At 42.0% G+C, this 19,000-nt stretch overlaps 2 protein-coding genes across 6 annotated transcripts; one reads left to right on the top strand and one right to left on the bottom strand.

Annotated features, from left to right (window-relative positions):
- Positions 1 to 1,073: 1,073 nt before the first annotated feature.
- Positions 1,074 to 10,398, top strand: LOC134865848 (electrogenic aspartate/glutamate antiporter SLC25A12, mitochondrial-like). 2 transcript variants are annotated; one of them, XM_063885621.1, is made up of 18 exons: positions 1,074 to 1,159; positions 1,890 to 1,943; positions 3,509 to 3,654; positions 4,156 to 4,271; positions 4,611 to 4,750; positions 4,862 to 5,008; positions 5,664 to 5,802; positions 5,926 to 6,019; positions 6,169 to 6,253; positions 6,338 to 6,419; positions 6,505 to 6,663; positions 7,207 to 7,259; positions 7,494 to 7,574; positions 8,063 to 8,203; positions 8,329 to 8,467; positions 8,880 to 9,038; positions 9,162 to 9,252; positions 9,503 to 10,398. In XM_063885621.1, exons 1-18 carry the CDS (start codon positions 1,148 to 1,150, stop codon positions 9,714 to 9,716), a joined length of 2,052 nt encoding a protein of 683 aa, XP_063741691.1. In that variant the 5' UTR covers positions 1,074 to 1,147; the 3' UTR covers positions 9,717 to 10,398. The 2 variants fall into 2 exon arrangements, with proteins under 2 accessions (XP_063741691.1, XP_063741690.1); XM_063885620.1 differs by having other exon boundaries at positions 1,142 to 1,180.
- Positions 10,338 to 18,353, bottom strand: LOC134865849 (dynein, cytoplasmic 1, intermediate chain 2a-like). Of its 4 annotated transcripts, none has more exons than XM_063885622.1 (17): positions 18,208 to 18,353; positions 16,677 to 16,785; positions 16,443 to 16,575; positions 15,875 to 16,010; positions 15,497 to 15,559; positions 15,165 to 15,292; positions 14,985 to 15,074; positions 14,670 to 14,832; positions 14,474 to 14,573; positions 14,238 to 14,363; positions 13,936 to 14,082; positions 13,207 to 13,320; positions 12,985 to 13,118; positions 12,617 to 12,761; positions 12,333 to 12,473; positions 11,892 to 12,017; positions 10,338 to 11,762 (listed from the first exon to the last, which is right to left on the bottom strand). In XM_063885622.1, the coding sequence occupies exons 2-17, from the start codon at positions 16,782 to 16,784 to the stop codon at positions 11,661 to 11,663; spliced, it is 1,956 nt and encodes a 651-aa protein (XP_063741692.1). In that variant the 5' UTR covers position 16,785; positions 18,208 to 18,353; the 3' UTR covers positions 10,338 to 11,660. The 4 variants fall into 4 exon arrangements, with proteins under 4 accessions (XP_063741692.1, XP_063741693.1, XP_063741694.1 ...); XM_063885623.1 differs by having other exon boundaries at positions 15,875 to 15,959; XM_063885624.1 differs by lacking the exon at positions 15,497 to 15,559.
- Between the last annotated feature and the right edge of the window lie 647 nt (positions 18,354 to 19,000).

The raw sequence follows: 19,000 nt of genomic DNA, 5'->3' as shown, positions 1-19,000 counted from the left end.
TGTTGACATGTCAATATGGACACCTGACCACGAGATAGCAATTGTTTACTTTTGTGCTGAGAAATGTTTTCAATTTTACTATATTCACTATCAATAGTGATTGTTAAAACAACCCCAGTATTTAGTAAGGAATACAGGAGAGTTAAAAGCCAATAGTATAGGCACTTTTCACAGCAGTAGTATCAAGTTGACTATATTATATATATTTTACTGTACACTTTTATTTGGGTTAAATGAGAGTACTTCCACCAATGTAGGCTTCGAATCCGTGGTTGAACCCATATCCAGATGCAGGACAGACAGTTTAGAGGGAAAAGTACTTATTTAAGAGGGGAAATGTGAGTGGGAGACTGGCAGGAGTTTTCCTTAAGGAGTGGGAAAGGTATACAAAGAGGGGCAAATCCCAGGAATGACTGCTGGCTGGCAGGTTGGGTAAAATTGCGAGGGACAGGAGAACAGGCAACCAGCAACAGACAAAAAACCTCAAAAATGCACACCTCAAACAAAAGGCTGCAATTAGCATAAAGGACAAACAGCATATCACGTGACTGAGAGGGTGACTTTAGTAGTGGGAGTAACAGTACTAGTGGAGGAAAAGGAATAAAAACAGAGCTTGCAGGCTCCATACATACATTTGTGAATATAACAGTTTCTTTTATTCCATATAAGTTCCATTAATCAACAATCAGTGTTGTTCCAATTACGATACATGGTGCCAAAACCCAACATTTGGAGATGAAATCTCTCTCACTTGGTCTGTGAAACTTTTTGGTGCACAGCACAACCATCGCCTCGAGCTCTCTTAAAATAGAGGGGATTTCATTCCTGGAATTCCTGCAATTTGGTATTTTTACTGAATCTACGGTTTTTTCAGCGCACGATTAAAGAAAAACTTACGTTTGGATTCAGTCCCTCGCCATCACAATAACACCTTCATTTGTACTGCCCTGTAACGTATTATACATTCATTTAATAGACGATTAACGTATTTATTGATTAAGTGATATTTCTGCAGTTGTTTCTGACAGGCTGCGCAGTTTCATTTTCATGCCGGGACTCGTACACTTCCGAGGGCGTGCGCTGCTGCGCCTTGCTCGGCTCTGCTCCCTCTCTCGGGCTCACTCACTGTACGTGACGTCAGACCAGCATGGCGGCCAAGGTGACTTCGGCATCGCTCTCTGTGCGATTTTCAACCCTCTACTCTAACATGTCTGCATGTCTTCTGTTGGTTTTCGTGTGTAGGACTTATGACAGACAGACTTCCTGGTGCTGTCCGGGCAGGGGGTCTGTGGAGTGATGTGCTCTTGAGGCTGCTATAGCATCACTGGGCTAGCTGCCGCCCGGCGGTGGCTGGCCTTGATGAGACATCCACAACCTCCAAGTTAGCGAGATAATGCTAAACAGCTATTGCTATTGCTATTGCTTTCGTGAAAAACCCACTCACGCGAGCTGAAGTTGCATCTTTACGCAGCAGCCGACGTTTCGTCATTTGACCCTCGCCCTCTCGCTTTTTGCAGATTTAAAGCTTAACATGACATTGCCACGGTGTGTGTCCTCTTCATATAAGAGTAGTTTGTGTTTGCTAGCCGGCTACCCAGTTGTGATGTTAGTTTGGGCTTTTTAGCTGTTTGGCTGATGGGTTACTGTGTATTTAGCTGTATAAACATGCGTTACTTGAGGATGTGCCAGGTGTAGTCGTTTAGCTGGCTGTGATCGTCTGACTGCCGCTTACTTCTCCTTCACAGCAGTCTTGTAAAAGAGACCTTTACCCAAAGCAGTCCGCTTTTTTGGCTTCATGTTGTGCCCCATACAACGCCTGCACCTTTTAATTTGGAGATGTAGAATTGTCCAACAGTTTTCTAACGTTATATTAATGTGCACCGTTGTAGGTGCAATCTACCAAGCGCGGGGACCCGACTGAGCTGAAATCAATCTTCCAGAAGGTAAGGTGTTGCACAGATTACATCATAACAAAATCAGCCTTAAATGTCACTTCATCTTTGTGTCATGATAATAGGCCTAATGTGTGTGCCCAGCATGTATATATGTGTCGGATGTATTTGTGAAACAGTGTAGAAAATAGCTCCACAGGACTGTTTGTGGAATGAGCATGTACGTTTGTCATGGGGTTTGAATTACAGCATTAGCCACAGTTAAAAGTCCAGCACAGACTCGTGTTGTTAAATTGAAGCACAAGTACATGTAACGGAATAGCTTGTCTGTGGTTATATCCACAAGTTAACATAAAAGAATTGTGTTTTTGACAGAAGTTTAAAGCCTAAACATGACTGTGACATAATTGTTGAGTCAGCACCAGCTGTTGTGAATGGAGAGGCTGTTATTGGTTCAGTGATTTAAGAGAAGTGATGCTCTTCTCAGTCAAAATCTGCTATGACTATCATGGCAAGTTCAGGGAATGTTTTGGTGGGTTTTCGAGTCAGTATTTTCCATGTTAGCATTGGTAGTCAGTAGAGCATTTTACTTTTAATTTGAGGGTCCAAACTTCAAGTCCCTATTTAGGCATAATTGTCCGCTTTGTTTCACTACCTGCAGTGCAGCAAAAGCAAGGGCCTGAATGTGCTTTTACTTAACAGAACATGGAGCACAGTGTCACATCAGTGGTTGTGTTATGTATGTCAAAACATTTAGAGTCAAACTAAAGGGTAATGCATGTCAGAGGATACGAGAGACTGATCTGTGTCGAAGCATGCAATGTGTAATAGGAGTGGATCTGGTTAACCTTCACCTTACTTCACTGTGTCCTGCATGCTGAGAGTGTGTGATCCACTGTGCGGACCAGCAGTTGTCAAGATCCTGATAGGTCAAATATCTCAAGCTAAAAACATGAGTGCACGTGGACCATTCTGACATGTCATGCTGCAATGCAAAGATGAATGACCTTGGTTGTTCAGGTGCAGCATGAATCCCCAGCAAAGTTCAGTAACAAGACCAATGCTAGTGCTGATGATTGTGTGAGCCACTGACCTAATTATAGTCTATTTGAACAATTTTGTTAATAATTTGCTGCTGTAACAAGGTCAAAGTAGCATTGAATAAAGATGTCAATATAGCATAATAAATCATGCTTTATACAGCTTGTGATATTACATTTTTACATGCATCTTTTTACCTACATCATGCTGACCAGTGGTTCTCATGAAGCCATGCACGTGTCATGCTCCACACTCCTCTGGCCTAAGAGGTTATCAGCTAGGGCACTGTTAACAAAGCTGCTACTACTAATATTAAGTCATGCTGTTGAGATGGATTAACTGTAAGTTATGTAAATGCTGCACACAATTTACAAATATAACTAACATGAAGTGTGAAGGCACTATTTGTTCTGTAGATTATATAAACCTTTTGTGTGGTTTACTATTTGTGTTTAAGGAACCCTTCCTATAATAGTTTTTCAAAAAGACTCACAGTTGGTTAGTTCATTTAGGCTTAAGGGAAAAGAGTTTGTTGTCTGTGCTGATGTGATTTTTCAGTTTTTTGACCCCCTCAGTATGCCAGTGTAGCGGACAAGGATGGAGAGAGGTTCATGACCTCAGGGGACTTTGTCCAGAGGTATCTAGGACTCCATACGCAGATCCACCACAACCCCAAAACTGTGCAGCTCATCGCTGCTGTCGCCGACACCACAAAGGACGGGTACGTTCTCCAACAGCCCCACTGCATAAACACACATGTAGCTTATCTTTACTAATTGGCAGTTTATTGAGCCCTGTCTGATCTGTATTTGCAATTATTGCTACTAACTGATAAGATAATGACTCCTGGTTCCCAGACTGTTGGTGCATGCAGTTATCAGTGCACATTCACCAACACACTTACCAAACAAATTACTGTTTGGATGTGTTTAAAAAGTGACAAAATTGCTTTTCACCCATAAATGAACATCTTTTTATCTGTCAGCTGTAGGTAGATGTTTCTATGGCCTTTTAGTTAACACTATAGCATGTGACTGTTTGTGTTGCCCATTAACATCTTTATATCAAAGGTAACAAATAAATGGTGATAGCTGTCCCAATGAACAGAGAACATGCACTTTGTGTGATTTCTGTGAATTATGCCGTTTTAAGCAATACTTTATGAATTTTTCGATGCATGTGTTTGACGATATTTATTTTGCTCCTCCAACAAACAAAACAGGCTGATCTCGTTCCAGGAGTTCCTGGCATTTGAATCGGTGTTGTGTGCGCCCGACACCCTCTTCATCGTAGCCTTCCAGCTCTTTGACAAGAATGGAACTGGAAACATTTCCTTCGGTACGAGCAAAAGAAATATAGCTCTGTATACTCTATTGTTTAGTTGAATTGCAGTGGCACTGAATCAATCCCTGTTGTGTTTTCATCATTACAGCATTTTCCATGTTTCCTTGCAGTGCAATTTTGAGAAAGAATTTCCTGATGTGACATTGCTAACCACATTACTACTCGGTCTTGGACTTACATAATAGCACTCATGCACCTTTTTGTTTTTCCCCTCCTACGTTTATTTACTTTTCTTACATTTCACTTTTTATTGAGTGGAATTAAAATAATTTAACTTTTAAATGTTAAAAGATTGCTTTTTGATTGATCTTTTTATATATGATTGTACCACAGAGAATGCACGGGACATCTTCAGCCAGACCACAGTGCACCACCACATTCCCTTTAACTGGGACTGTGAGTTCATCCATCTGCACTTCGGCAACGACCGCAAGAAGCGCCTCAGCTACCTCGAGTTCACTCAGTTCCTACAGGTGTGCAGATGATACACTCAATCACTAATGAGTTATTGTTTTCTTGCATGTTCACTTTTATCCGTCTTTCTCAATACCGATACACTCAGCCTTGTGGTTTCTTGTTTGTAGGAGCTGCAGTTGGAGCATGCACGCCAAGCGTTCGCCCAGAAGGACAAGGGGAAGAACGGAGTCATCTCCGCCATGGACTTCAGCGATATTATGGCCACCATCAGACACCATGTGCTGACGCCGTTTGTGGAGGAAAACCTCGTCTCTGTGAGTGTCTCTGTGTGCATGGAAACATTACTGACAGTCGTTGAGGGCATAGAAAACATTCAGTTCTGATCAACTTTTTTTTAAAGATAACATAGCTTTGACGTCTTCAAATGACTTTTCCTAGCTGGAAGCATACATTGTTTGCATTTTTCTAAGATTTTACAAAGCTAGGGCATCTCACTTTTTAGACTAGCAAACTGTTCAAATCAAACTTTAAAAAAGGACTTGGTCCCAGGCTGTTGGCAGTGTGATTCTCTCTGACCTGCGGGTTACGAAAGTACACACTAAGACTAACATCTGGGATTATTAGTCTTAGAGGATAATACTTGCTATTTTCAACTAGGGCCTGGTGCATTTCAAGTTTTCATAATCTTTTAAGCTAAGTTGAGGCTATATTTTTTGCTATATATTCATTCACTTGTTCCCTTAATTCCGGTTTTATTTAAAAAAAAAAAAAGATATGGTACAATGACAACTACAATAGAGGAGAAAGTTACTCCTCCTGGGCCCTTCTGATAAAAAAAGCTTACATTTACACAAGATGGTATTATAATATTTGAAACTTTGGATCTTGTATTTCTCAGCTTAAAACATACATCACACAAACATCTTATTTAAAGTAAAATCTATGTGTGATGTGCCTTTCTTCTCCCAGGCTGCAGGTGGCAGCACTTCTCACCTGGTCAGTTTCTCTTACTTCAATGCCTTCAACTCCCTTCTGAACAACATGGAGATAATTCGCAAGATCTACAGCACCTTGGCTGGCACGCGAAAGGACACCCTCGTGACCAAAGGTTCCCAAATTGTTACTTTGCTTTTACATTGTATCTTTGACCTTCAGCTACCGATGTTGCATAAGAGTGACCGGAATGTCCTAAAAAAAAAAAGTAATTTTCTCTTATTCCATGTCTCTGCAGAGGAGTTTGTTCATGCTGCCAACAGGTTCGGTCAGATCACTCCGATGGAAATTGACATCCTGTACCAGCTGTCAGGCCTGCACTCCCCCTCTGGGTAAACAATCACTCTGAGACCTGGATAACATCTGTGATAGAATCTGTGTTGCTCTTAAAATGCTCTGTACTAAACTGACCAATACTGAGGAACAGATCTGTTCGATGACAGTAATCTAAATAACGGGGAACTAAACATCTGTCTCTCAGGCGCCTGAATCTCGCTGACATTGAGAGGATAGCTCCGTTAGAGGAAGGATGTATGCCCTACCACCTGGCTGAAGCCCAAAAACAGGTAGGATTCCAGAAAAGGTATCATTGTCATCATCATCAACTCATTTCAAAATATGTTATAATTCCATATGTGAATTTGCATCAGACCCACGGGGACAGTTCCAGGCCCATGTGGCTCCAGGTTGCAGAGTCTGCCTACCGGTTCGGCCTGGGCTCCATCGCTGGAGGTGAGTGCTCCTGACGCACAGCAACATGAAATGTATCTGACTTTATGTATATGGGATCTTACGAAGACTGAATTGGTTCGCACAGCTACGGGAGCCACGGCAGTGTACCCCATCGACCTGGTGAAGACTCGGATGCAGAACCAGAGGTCCACTGGATCCTTTGTTGGAGAGCTGATGTACAAGAACAGCTTTGACTGTGCTAAGAAGGTGCTTCGCTACGAGGGCTTCTTCGGCTTCTATAGAGGTAGGCCAGCTGCAGCCACAACACCAAGGATTCATTTTTTTTGTGTCCTGTCTTCTCAGACTCCAGTCCTTGTGCTGTTTCATCTTAGCTGTGTGGGTGATCCTTCTGTACACGTTTCATGCCATTCCTTCTCTGGAGCTTTTATTATGAAATTCATTCAAGGGCTGAAAAGACCTTCAGTATGTGGTCGAGGGTGCGCTCCTGTCCTTTTTGAATTTAAAAAATACATTTGATCAGTTGAGTAATTTTATTTTTTGTTCTTTTGATACACATTCTGAATGAGGCAAATCCAACACTAGGTTTTGACATCCAACTGAAAACAATTAGTTAATTAATTGTAAGCCAATTTGAAAATTCACACCCATCTATCTCTGAGCATATCCACGCTGAAGTGCAATGAAGCCCATCATTTGTCACAATAACATGCCTCTTTGGCGCCACCCATAGAAAATGAGACCACCTTGTAGCTTTACTACACAGTATTGCAGTCTTGAAATAACAATGAGATCCTCATGTCACTCAATCTCCCATGATGCTCCACAGGTCTGGTCCCTCAGCTTATAGGCGTAGCACCTGAGAAGGCTATCAAACTCACTGTGAGTATCTCCCCTCACCTTAATCCTCCATAATTACACACTTTTCATGTGCCGTTTGTAATAATGTGATGTATTTTATTGGATCCTCTTCACATCAATGTTAATAATACAAGCCTACACATCATCACATCACATGACCAGGATGTATTTGTAAATACACGGTAACATTTCGCAAAAGACTTTGATTGATTTTCGGATAGATTTTTCAGAATTGTCTCTGTTTGTGTCCCTCAGATGAATGACTTTGTCAGAGACAAGTTCACCAGCAATGACAACTCTATTCCTCTGCTTGCTGAGATTTTGGCTGGAGGTTGTGTAAGTACCAGGTCCAAAACACTCTGCTCGACCTGTTTGTGAATGCATGAATAAACACTAGACGAGAAGGTTCCCTGAGGGCTTATGACTGTTTTGTTGTGAAGGCTGTTGAAAGTAAGTCCTGCATGAACAGTGAATTTATGTGTTGTAATAACTTGCTTGCAGAGTTCACAATGACTTTACTAACAGAGTGCTGCGATGCTACATTGCATCTGGGGTTACATTGCCATTGTCCAATGCAACATTTTTTCTGTTTCTGTTTTGATAGCGTTGTGCATCCTTACACACATTGGTCCAGCACACCTTACCCTCCGAGGAATTGGCAAAGTAAATGAATGATCAGGATTTGATGTTTTACTTTTGATATGTTTCATGTGCAAGACTTGGCTCCTGATCCCTCAGCAGTGTGCATGTGAGATGCAGGAGGAGTGATCTTTTTTTTAAATTGTAAATATGTGATCAAGCTGCTCCTCTCCCCATGTATCCAGGCTGGAGGCTCACAGGTGATCTTTACCAACCCTCTGGAGATTGTGAAGATTCGTCTGCAAGTGGCGGGCGAGATCACCACTGGACCCCGAGTCAGCGCTCTCAACGTGATCCGTGACCTGGGCTTCTTCGGCCTATACAAGGTAATATAATCTTCTCTCAGGTCCTTTTTTAAATCACTGGCTCTCACTCTTTCTCTTCACCATACTCTTTTTAAAGTATACTCTCAAGTCTCATACTTGTGTCTGTTCTTTGTGTGTCTGTCTAGGGTGCTAAAGCCTGTTTCTTGAGGGACATCCCCTTCTCTGCAATCTACTTCCCTGCGTACGCCCACCTCAAGACTCAGTTTACTGACGAGCAAGGCAAGCTGGGCCCTCTGCAGCTTCTCACTGCTGGAGCGATTGCAGGTAACTTCACATTATGACCCAGAAAAGCAGAGGCACTAAATACTGCCAATGAGAGAAATGAATACCCTTTAACAGTTTTTAATGATCAGGAAATCAGATTTGTTTTAGTCAGGAAATCATCAAGTTCAACTATTCCATCTGTCTGCCAATTGGCTCCATCGACAGGCATTAAGTCATTTCCTGTATTCTTGTGGACATTTTCATTTAAGAGGGCCATGCACACATCACGTAAAAATAAAAATAGGGAATATTGTCGTAGCCAGTTTCATTGATAATAGTGAGAGCATTGTTTTGTTCTCTAACAGATACCTGTTATTGATTAAAACGGACTTCTCCTTTACTTCTCCTTAACATTTTACACAGGTTTAAGGGAACATGCGTCATCTGACTTCTTTGTAACTGTCTTTCCCAGGTATCCCTGCAGCCTCCCTGGTGACGCCCGCCGACGTCATCAAGACTCGTCTGCAGGTGGCAGCGAGGGCAGGACAGACCAGCTACACAGGGGTCATCGACTGCTTCAGGAAGATTATGAGAGAGGAGGGCTTCAGGGCTTTGTGGAAGGGAGCAGGAGGTGTGTGTTTGTGTACTTCCGCATGCACACACACACACACACACACACACACAGTGTTTGTGTGTGTCTCGGGTATTTCTTTGCATGTAAACAGTGTTTAATTGTCTCTTGGTTTTTCTCCAGCTCGTATGTGCCGGTCCTCTCCTCAGTTTGGCGTGACTCTGGTGACTTACGAGCTCTTGCAGCAGTGGTTAAACGTTGACTTCGGAGGACAGTAAGTGTATAGAATTGAAGAACATCTGGCTTTAGATGCAAGAAATGCAGTTTAGTGCCTTTTTTAGTTTTCAGCATATTTTTATGATTATCAGGATATTGGGATATTTTGGCCAGGATAATAGTGTCATTACATTTTGAAATTATGCCTGAATACTTGATAATAAATGTAACTATAAAGGTTTAAAGCAACCTTTTTCCTAACCATAATTCAAAAACATGCGTGATCACTTCCTCTCTCCTCTCTGCAGTCGTCCTGCCGGATCCGAGCCCACACCCAAGTCTCGCATCTCAGAACTTCCTCCCATCAACGCCGACCACGTCGGGGGCTACCGCCTGGCAGCAGCTACCTTTGCAGGGGTGGAGAACAAATTCGGCCTCCACCTTCCCAAATTCAAGTCCTCGGGCGTGGTGTCCATACATCACCCAGAGCCTGTCGCTGCCACCCCGGCTCAGAACCCATAGAGGTCTAAATCTCCACGTCACTCTGCCATCCCTATCCTCCTCCACCAGGAGCCAGACACTTGCATAGATACACACAGTTTAGACTCACTGCACAAGTAGGGGCATTTTATTTAGGAATAAAACAACAGCGGGGTGAAGGTGCTGCTGTGGATGAATGCTGACTGTGTTGTGTCTTCAGTGGCTGCACGCTCCTGGCCTCTCCATCTTTTGTGTTATCCTCTCCAGCTTTCTTATGAAACTACTCCTCTCTTTCTCATGAGTCCCTGATTTGATTCATATTCAGTTTCTGTCTGATACTCAGTGCGACTCTCTTATTGGACAGCGGGCATAGCAAATATTAGATTGGTCGGCATGGTGTGCGGGGCTTCACTCCCTCATGAGGTGACATACTGTACATATTGTATAACTGTCCTGAGACAACGTGATGACAGGAAGGAAAAAAGTTATAAGCTCCGTAACGCTCAGTCGGCATTATACAGTTACTGTAATGTGAAGACAGTGGGGTCTTCGGTCCTGGTCTCTGAGAATCACTCTTACTGATGTACAGAACTTTTCAATTAAGTGTTTTCTTGTTGAAACATAATCATGAGAAGAGAATTAGATATTAATAAATTAAATGTATCGCAATTCAGCCATTGTATTTTATTGAAATAAATCATCCATATGGTTTTAATTTTAACAATATGTCTTGAGTTTTATTCCAATGGAAAAGTGCAACCGTTAGCTGTATCAGGAACAGTTGAAAGGGTAAGAATACAGTACAATTAGTCATTGCACAATACTGATCTTGTTCATGTTATGTCAAATATGGTTGCTACAGTGCATTTTATAGTTTTAAGCTCATTTTAAAGATAAAAGAGATAAAGCGTTTGAAGCTGAAATTTATACCAGCCTGCTGAAGTTGGACTGCTGCATCCTGGAGGGAATTAAACATAGGATGGAAAATGAAAATAACAAAAATCAATTCATGGTCTGGGTTAAACGTTTCCAACCTCAGCTGTACGCCTTCATTTTAACCTTAACGTAGTTTATTTGGATCCTCATAAAGAGGACAAGTCAGGAAACTGTTTCAACTACAGTTACAGAGTATAAAACAATAACCTTTGGTACAGAAATCACTTTCAACTGTACTACTGTCAATAAAATCAAGGCAAGTATAGGAACAGATTATGCCTGCTAGAAAGCTTGTAGTGCTTATCTTAGGAATGTACTACTCAAGCTTTAAGTACAAAGCAGCATTTGTTAAACAAAACACAAAATATTTAAATAAGCACAACCACCAGAATAAATATTAAATATTGTAGTGGTTGAAATGTAATAATGGCACACTTCTGCACAGGCAAGAGAGCTGATTTTAGTCATCAAATCCAAGTGCTGCTGAGGATAAAGAGGTCTGATAGTGATATGTCAGCTTTCTTTGTTCGCTCTGCAGAAACACTTTACCAGCCATGTGCACAAGCGTGTCTGGGAAAAATATTAAAACATGTAAAAACACTCAAATGGTAATAAAAGGTGCAGGTACAAAGGTTTGCATATTTAAAAAAAGGACCATTTGCTGAGGCCTCAGGAGAAGAGCAGTGTCTGCAGCCCTGAGGATTTCCTCAAAGCTAGAAGTCCCATCTATGAAAATCACTTCCCTGTACTCCTGTCAGTTAAACTTTCAACCACTTCCCTGTGGTATCTGTACTACTGCTGCTACGAGTGACATTCTCTGTCCCTACCGTCACATTTAAACACACATCTAAAACTTGTCTAAAGCGGTCTATTCTATCCATTCTAGCTCTGCAAATCTCCTCAGGCCCATTCATGTAGTAGTAGGTGGAAAAGCTGGAAGCCAGTGAGCGGAGTGCGCAGCTCCTCTGGCAGTGTGGTGTAGTGTGCTATAGGGGGTGTAGTGTACTGGAGGGAGGTTTATGAGCGTTTGTCAGTGTGGGGTTTGTAGCATCAGGCGTTGGCCAATTCCTCAGCCTCATCTCGGTTCTCATTGATCTCAGCCAGCGTCCTGACGAAGCGCGTCCACTCATCAGCCTTAGGCACGCAGATTTGCTGCAGAGAAAATAAAGGACAAGTCAGGTTATTCTCATGTCAAGAAAGAAGCAGTTTATGGTTTAAAAACGTTAGTAAGTTCCATATGGAAATAAACAAAGCATCATAGGTAACTCAGCAGCCTCTCACCTCCCCTACGTCGTACACCTGTACCTGTCCGTCCGAGTCCCCGGTGGCAATCTCTTTGCCAGAGTGAGCCCATCTCACACGGTTCAGGGCTGGAGCCCCCTCCACACACACACTGGCGGTGGGAACCTAAATAACACACAACAGATAAGAAAATGGCAGATTTACAGATGATCCACAGTGTTCCCATTCTGAAACCACCACATGTTCATTTTTGAAGAATAATATTAGGAATAAATTCTGTTATGTCTGTAGGATAAATGCGTATTCAATTTAGATGAAAAGATAAACAAACCTCTCAGTAATCCAATATTTTTCGGTCTCCAGTGATAATGCTAAGCTAGCCTCATAGTAACCATTGAGAATTGTATAAAAGTGTTTCAAAAATGACACTCGTGCTTTGAAAGATTAAAGTTTTAGGTTTTCCCTAGAGTGTGTGCGTACTTCTGTATCATTGTTGAGGTTCCACAGGTCCAGACGTCCAGCCAGGTCCACACAGGCAAACAGAGCAGGGTGTGTTGGAGACCACATGGCATCATAGACATAGTCACAACTGTCCTCAAATGAGTACAGAGGACGGGTACTCTGTGCAGGAGAACAGAGGGAGTAAGAAACAAGACTAATACTGCACTGAATAGAATAACTGTGTGTGTGTGTGTGTGTGTGTGTGTGTGTGTGTGTGTGTGTGTGTGTGTGTGTGTGTGTGTGTGTGACTGTAAATGTCTCACCTTGGTGCTCCAGAGTTTGACGGTCCAATCAAAAGAGGAGGAGATGAAGAGATGAGAGAAGTCGACGGGCCCTCCGGCACTGTGGCAGCTCAGCCCGGTCACCGGACCATGATGGCCCTCAAACACCTCAGTAATACCTGCCTTACTGTAACACACACACACACACACACACACACACACACACACACACACACACATACACACACACACACACACACGACTATGAGGACTCTCCACTAACTAATACCTGGTTTCCCCGGAAGGCTTTTCCAGCACCTGGAAGTCAAAGTGTTGCTGCATGCTGGTTGTGAACCAGACGTAAATCTGTGCTTTGGTGCTAATGAAGGCAGAGGTCAAAGGTCACAAACCTCCCGTGGCGACAGGCTGTGTACACCGAGCCGTCCTCGCTCCCCACCACAAAGTTGTTCACGTCTCCCAGAGGGAACGCCATGGAGGTGACGGCCACCGCTTTGCTCTGTTTGAAGACCAGCTCCAGACTGTCCTGCAGGTAACACAACACACAGCCTCAGTCTCTGACATCTGATGCTATTAGAGGAAGTCTGAGCATCACGCACACAAGTTCCAAGTACCTGTGGCTGGGAGAGCATGTCCAGGCTCCAGGAGCACATTTTCCCGTCAGTGGAAATGCTGATCAGGTTGTGAGCATTTTGGGTTCCGACCACATTCACGCAGTAGACCGGGTGCTGAGGGCAGCAGAGCACAGACAGAGGAGTTAGACAACTGACACACAAAAACAAACACAAATATACACAGTTGTGTTGATCACATTAGAAAAACTAAAGCTGAGTGCCTCCATAACCCAAAGCATTTATCTGGTCGCATTTCGCTATTTATTTAATTTGTAATCTTAATATCCGTAGATCAAACTGTATTTAATTGGATTTCACTGTACAATATTTAATCTTTAATCCTACATTCTGTTGTTGTATATTTCCTTCTATTTACATAGAATCCTGCATATACTGGGTCACTATCAACATTCCCTGCATCATTTAGCTTATTGTATTTATTTATTTTTCTGACATGTATATCGTTAACTTCATCTGCATTACTTAAGACTGGTCTAGCAACCTAACCTGCACTATTTTATCCTACTCTGTTTCATTTTGCTCGAATTCTTTGTCTTGTGTCCTATATATATAATACGTTGCATAGTTGGAGGAGCTTAGGACCGAAGATTTTCATTGCCATAACTACACTGGAGCTACTGTGCATATGATAATAAAAACCCTTGAACCTTCAACTTCAGCAGTTGTGAGTGTGTGTAGAAAAAAGGTGTGTAAGCTCCAGCGCCTTACTGTGTGTGCAGCTGCAGACAGGGGAGTTCTCTGAACGGGGGTGCGCTTGTTGCTCCTGTTGTCCCATAAGACAATCTGTCCAGAGTACGTCCCGCCCACCACCAGGTTGGGGTGGAACTTTGCGAAACCGGCTGACATCACCTCTGACTGGAGGAAGAGAAATAAAACCATTTCAATATATCTGCGAAATATTTGTTTTGTCGAAAGCCTAGAACTATTTATTTCGTAATGTAGACTGTTCTTTAGATAATGTCTTTATGCCAGTTGTTTGTAGCGCAATTCCATGTGAATACTTTCCTCACCTGGCAGTGAAAGATGTACTCTGGCGTTTCCTTCTTGTACTTCAAGTTCCAGACCAGAGCCACTCCATCAGGCTCATGGGGGGAATCCTCGTTGTTGTTATACGAGGCCACCAGCAGCTCTGGATACTGAGAGGGAGAAATTAGACAATTATAGACTCAGCGAAACAAGGAAATATTTACTTAAGAGTCACAAATGAATGAATATATTGATCTGTTTGAATGAAAAACAAACTCACCTGAGGGGACCAGTCCAGACAGGTGACCACTCTGTTTTTAGTCCAGCGCTCATCTGCAAACTGCCTGTTCAGAACCAGCTTAGCCCCTGCCTGCAAGTCACTGCGAAGGACCATGAAAATAATAAAAAATAATCAACCCTGTCCATCCATCTATCTGTGATTTAACAAAACGTTTTTTCTTTTGTGAGGGCCTCACCCCTCCTTATCCTCTAGATCTCTGCCGCTGTAGTCGAAGCAGACGTCCACATGCTCAGCCAGAGCTCTTTCCACAATCCTGCTGCCTCGCTCGAAAAACGACAGGAAGTCTTCAGAGTGCAGGACCTGCAGCTTCTCTTCCTCCGTCAGCTCTTTGGGACCGTCTATACACAAAGAATTCAATATAGACATGAAAATGACCAGAAAAGATCTTGCTTACTGGTATCATATTTCTGGATGGATAGAAATGAGTTGAAATCAGTACCGGTAAGAGTCAAAAAGTAGTAAAGATTATCAGTTCAGACTATTTCCTTACCCTCCTCCTGCCCTTCACCCTGATCCTCTTTCTCCTCCTGGCCATCATCCACTGTAGGAGGAGCAGTCATCTCCTCATCCTCTTCCTCATCTGCAACACGCAAACATTTAATTTCATTTACCTTCAGTTTTAAATTAGCCAAGGTAAAACTTTGGGAAAACATGTGGATGTTTGTTTTACCTGCTTTTTGATCAGTGTGTGTCAGTGCCTCTGTGGGTGTCTGTGTTTCTTTGCAGTACAACACCATTTCCTTCGGGACAAAGTCCACCTGGGTCAGTTTGGACATGCCCAGCCTCACGGCTCCACGTCTACACAAACATATCATAATGGAAATAAGCACACACATACACAGGTTTGCAAAACCAGGCCAATTTCAATGCAAAATGTACATTTAGAGACATAAATAATGATGCACAGACATAATATTAACACATTTAGACAAATCTAAGATGAAACCACAAAAAATTGAATCAAGTTGGAAGACAAGCTAAAGGAGAGAGGAGGAGCAGTACCCCATGAGCTCAGAGTCGGAGTGCAGTTGCAGAGTAGAGGGGTCAGGATCCCAATGCAATGTCCTAATACAGCCAAACCACCAGACGGTGTTAGTAAGAGAAAGACAGGACAGACAGAAAGAAAAAGGAAAACAGAGAGGATGAAACCAAACACAAAAGACAGGCAAAAGGTAAGCCAATAAGATGTGAGAGGTGGGACAGACAGAGAGGAGGAGAGACAGAGAGAGAAGGAGTGCGAGTTAATTGAGAAACATCAGCGTGCCGGTGAAAAGGCAAAGAAAAGACAGGTCAGAAATCATCAAGTATTTTTAACATATTAATACATACACAATTTCCATGCAGGTACAACCTAAAACACACACACACACACACACACACCTTGGTCCTGCGTTTCCGTCCCCGGAATCCTGGCTTCCTGCATCGCTGCCCACTGATTTGTTGGAGGGAGACATGGGGGCGGGGACTAGGTAGTGAAACAGACACGTATCCTCTGTTACTACCCTCAGCGGCTGAGCTGCGAGTGTGTGTGCATGGTGGTAAGTAAATGAATGAGTGAGTGAGGAAGCGAGTGGGGGAGTGAGGGAGAAAGGGAGTGAGGTATGGAAGAGGTGTGTGAATGAGTGTGTGAGTGAGTGGATGAGTTTGCATGCAGTAAGGAGGACAAAAGACATAAGGACAAACAAAGGGGAGAGAAGAGAGAATGAAAATAAATGGCAGGCAGGTTTTTTAGGTGTCATGCATAAACAGTAAACAACATGTATAATGTTCAGATATTTTGTGAGGTGGGGGGAGGGCGGGGGGGGAGGCAGCAGTGACGGAAACCAAGCCAAACCACAAAGTTAGAGGTGACTTTTGTAAAAACTGCAAATCCAAGCAGACACTCAGAAAACGATGGGAGATAAGTGAGGGTGAAGGATAAAGATAGAAGCATGCAGGCGTCTCTTACCGTGGGGCATGTCAGGGTTGATGCCGACGCTCTGCAGCAGCATCTCCGCCTCCCTCCTCTTCCTCTCCAGGTCAGAGTCGTCATGGCCACCTGAGGAGCCTCCGCCCGCCTCACCTCCACGCTTTGAGTCTCCCTGCAGAGAGCAGAAGAAGCTGAAAACTAAGCAGCAGCCCCGCAGGTCGTTCAGTGATTCATGAAGTAAGAAGTGTTTACAGTAAAGTTTCTACCACTTACATCCTTCTTTTTCTTCTCCTCTTCTTTTCTCTTTTTCTCCTCTCGAATTTGGGCGATCCGTTGCTTCTTCCTCTCCAGCTCAGCCTTCAGCTCACTCTTGTCAGACATGCTGCAGGAGAAAGAGACAGCTTGTTTTTGTTTTCTTGCCATTTGTTTATACTTATTTGAGAGGGGATTATGTAGAAATGGATAAGAGAGAGGGGTGGGACTTTTTAAAGCTGAAATGAATAGATGATACATGGGATTTAAAAAAAATCTTGATTATTTGAGTGATTCTTAGGCAAAACCCGGAAACATCCTGCGTTTCCAGCTTTCTAAATCTGAAGACTGTTTTTCTTTGTCATAAATATTAGAAAGCTAAATATATTTGAGTGCTGTATGGATAAAACAAAGAATGAAATGTTATCCGATTAATAAATGAATTGAGAAAAAGCCAGTCTTTCTTTGATCATTAAGCATAGCATCAGAAAACCAGCCGATACAGCATTCAGACTACACACATCAGCGCTGCAATATCCTGATTCTGATATTTAAAGCAGTAGTTAACAGTAGCCCTGGGCCTGTCATACCCATGACATGTGAACACCACCCAGCTGTTGATAACAATGTTCTCTTTATGAGATTTCTCCATAATGACACAGATAATCTTAGATAACAGGGATGGTGTGTTATTCAAAAAATTAGGCAAGAATATTATAAATACTTCACTTATAACTGCAAAAAAAGTATATTTCCGGTCTGAATTTGACCCTTATTCTTATAAACACATTTTAAGTCATAGAGCAGTGTTAACAATCTGAATTACAACATGTTTTAGTTTTGCTCTCTTTGTACTCACACAGTAATAGACAGCTAGGAAAACAAAACTGGATATAAATCTAACCAATACATAAAAACACATAAGAAGCAAAAAATAACCAAAACTATAACAACACTTAAAGTGTGTGCATGTATTCATATTTTAAATACAGGTTGAATAATTTATATTGACGGTGACAGATCACAGTTCTTTATAGCTATTTAAAAATGGTGTACTTTTTAACTCCAGAATTATTAGCTATATTGGGAGGAGTGGATGTGTTGGTGTTGTAGTTATTGATAGGGTAGCAAGCATTAATATGATATTACACACATAAAAGCTACAAAAGTGGTAATTTACACAAGCATATCCTAATCCTATTATTAAAGAGTTGTGTCGTGAGGGTCAGTGAAGATGGACAACCAAGATGCTACTGTGTCCATTTCATCTTTTTTATAACGTTTTTTTTGTTTTTGTGAACGCTTTGTGTTATAAAACCGTTTTTCTCAGTCGAGGATTTGTCAAACATTTTATAATCTGATTAACGTCTGCAGTCACCATGGAGAGCTAACAGGCTAGCATGCTAATCTCCATGGCAGCCGGCGGGCCTACTGTCACAATAAGCGGAATATAACGGTAGCATTGGGAACCAACGCCCGAGCCTTTCCGCTTCACCGTCCCGCTAGCTGACCCGCCAAGAAGCAACGCAATTATGAAGACTTGATGAAATACCTGATATCAGATGTTAGATTTAAGGAGACAGATGACAATATAATCCAGTTGTGTCTTCGTTAAATCTGAAGAGAATTGATGGTGGAGAAACTGATGATGCTGGAAGAGAGAGGGCAGCGGCGGCCTTCTTCTTCTGTGGTTGCGGCACAGCGTACGGTCTTACCGCCACTAGCGGCAGAAGTTATATTTCACTGAACGATTCTCAACGCTTCATGGGTTTTGTAGTTTTTCTAATGATCTGCAGAGGTGGAAGAAGTATTCAAATCTTTTATTTCAGTAAAAAAATAAAATAATGCCACAAACATGGTTACATATATTTTACTTTTTAGTTCTGTTTTATTTTTTATATTTTGATATGTTTATGTTTTATGTTCGTTTGTTTTGTTCTTTTTTTCATTTTCACATTATGTGTGCTGCCTTAACAAAAAAACATCCCACATTTTGATCAATAAAGTAAATCTAATCTTATCTAATCTAATTACAATTAAAAGTCCTTCATTACACTGCAACAGAAGGATTGTGAGGTTCTTTATTCAAGTTTTAATTTTCATGTTCTTCGCACGACAGTTATAGAGAAGCAATTTTTGTCAAATGACTGGATCATGCTTAATAAATATTCATCAAAAAATGTTCCAAGTTAAAGCAAAATGAGAATCTGAGACATTAAATACTTTGAGATCAATTGTACAGCTAAAATATAAACATGATTAAAATGTATAGGCTACATTTGTAGTAGAAGGTTAAGCACCTCTATGACTGAATTTAAACAGAAATGTTTATGTATGTAAATGTA

Source organism: Eleginops maclovinus, chromosome 6 (assembly GCF_036324505.1).
Source record: "Eleginops maclovinus isolate JMC-PN-2008 ecotype Puerto Natales chromosome 6, JC_Emac_rtc_rv5, whole genome shotgun sequence".
In the NCBI taxonomy this organism is placed as follows: Eukaryota; Metazoa; Chordata; class Actinopteri; order Perciformes; family Eleginopidae; genus Eleginops; species Eleginops maclovinus.
The sequence above is the reverse complement of the archived record's forward strand: the minus strand, read 5'-3'. Positions and strand labels throughout refer to the sequence as shown.

Excerpts from the sequence above, each read along its gene's own strand:
- LOC134865848 (XM_063885620.1), top strand. The coding sequence starts at position 1,148 with ATGGCGGCCAAGGTGACTTCGGCATCGCTCTCT. Across the intron at positions 4,272-4,610 it reads AACTGGAAACATTTCCTTCG|AGAATGCACGGGACATCTTC; the intron begins GTACGAGCAAAA and ends ATTGTACCACAG. Across the intron at positions 9,039-9,161 it reads TTTGTGGAAGGGAGCAGGAG|CTCGTATGTGCCGGTCCTCT; the intron begins GTGTGTGTTTGT and ends GTTTTTCTCCAG.
- LOC134865849 (XM_063885622.1), bottom strand. The coding sequence starts at position 16,784 with ATGTCTGACAAGAGTGAGCTGAAGGCTGAGCTGGAGAGGAAGAAGCAA. Across the intron at positions 14,833-14,984 it reads GGGTGAAGGGCAGGAGGAGG|ACGGTCCCAAAGAGCTGACG; the intron begins GTAAGGAAATAG and ends CTTTGTGTATAG. Across the intron at positions 14,574-14,669 it reads GATCTAGAGGATAAGGAGGG|TGACTTGCAGGCAGGGGCTA; the intron begins GTGAGGCCCTCA and ends GGTCCTTCGCAG.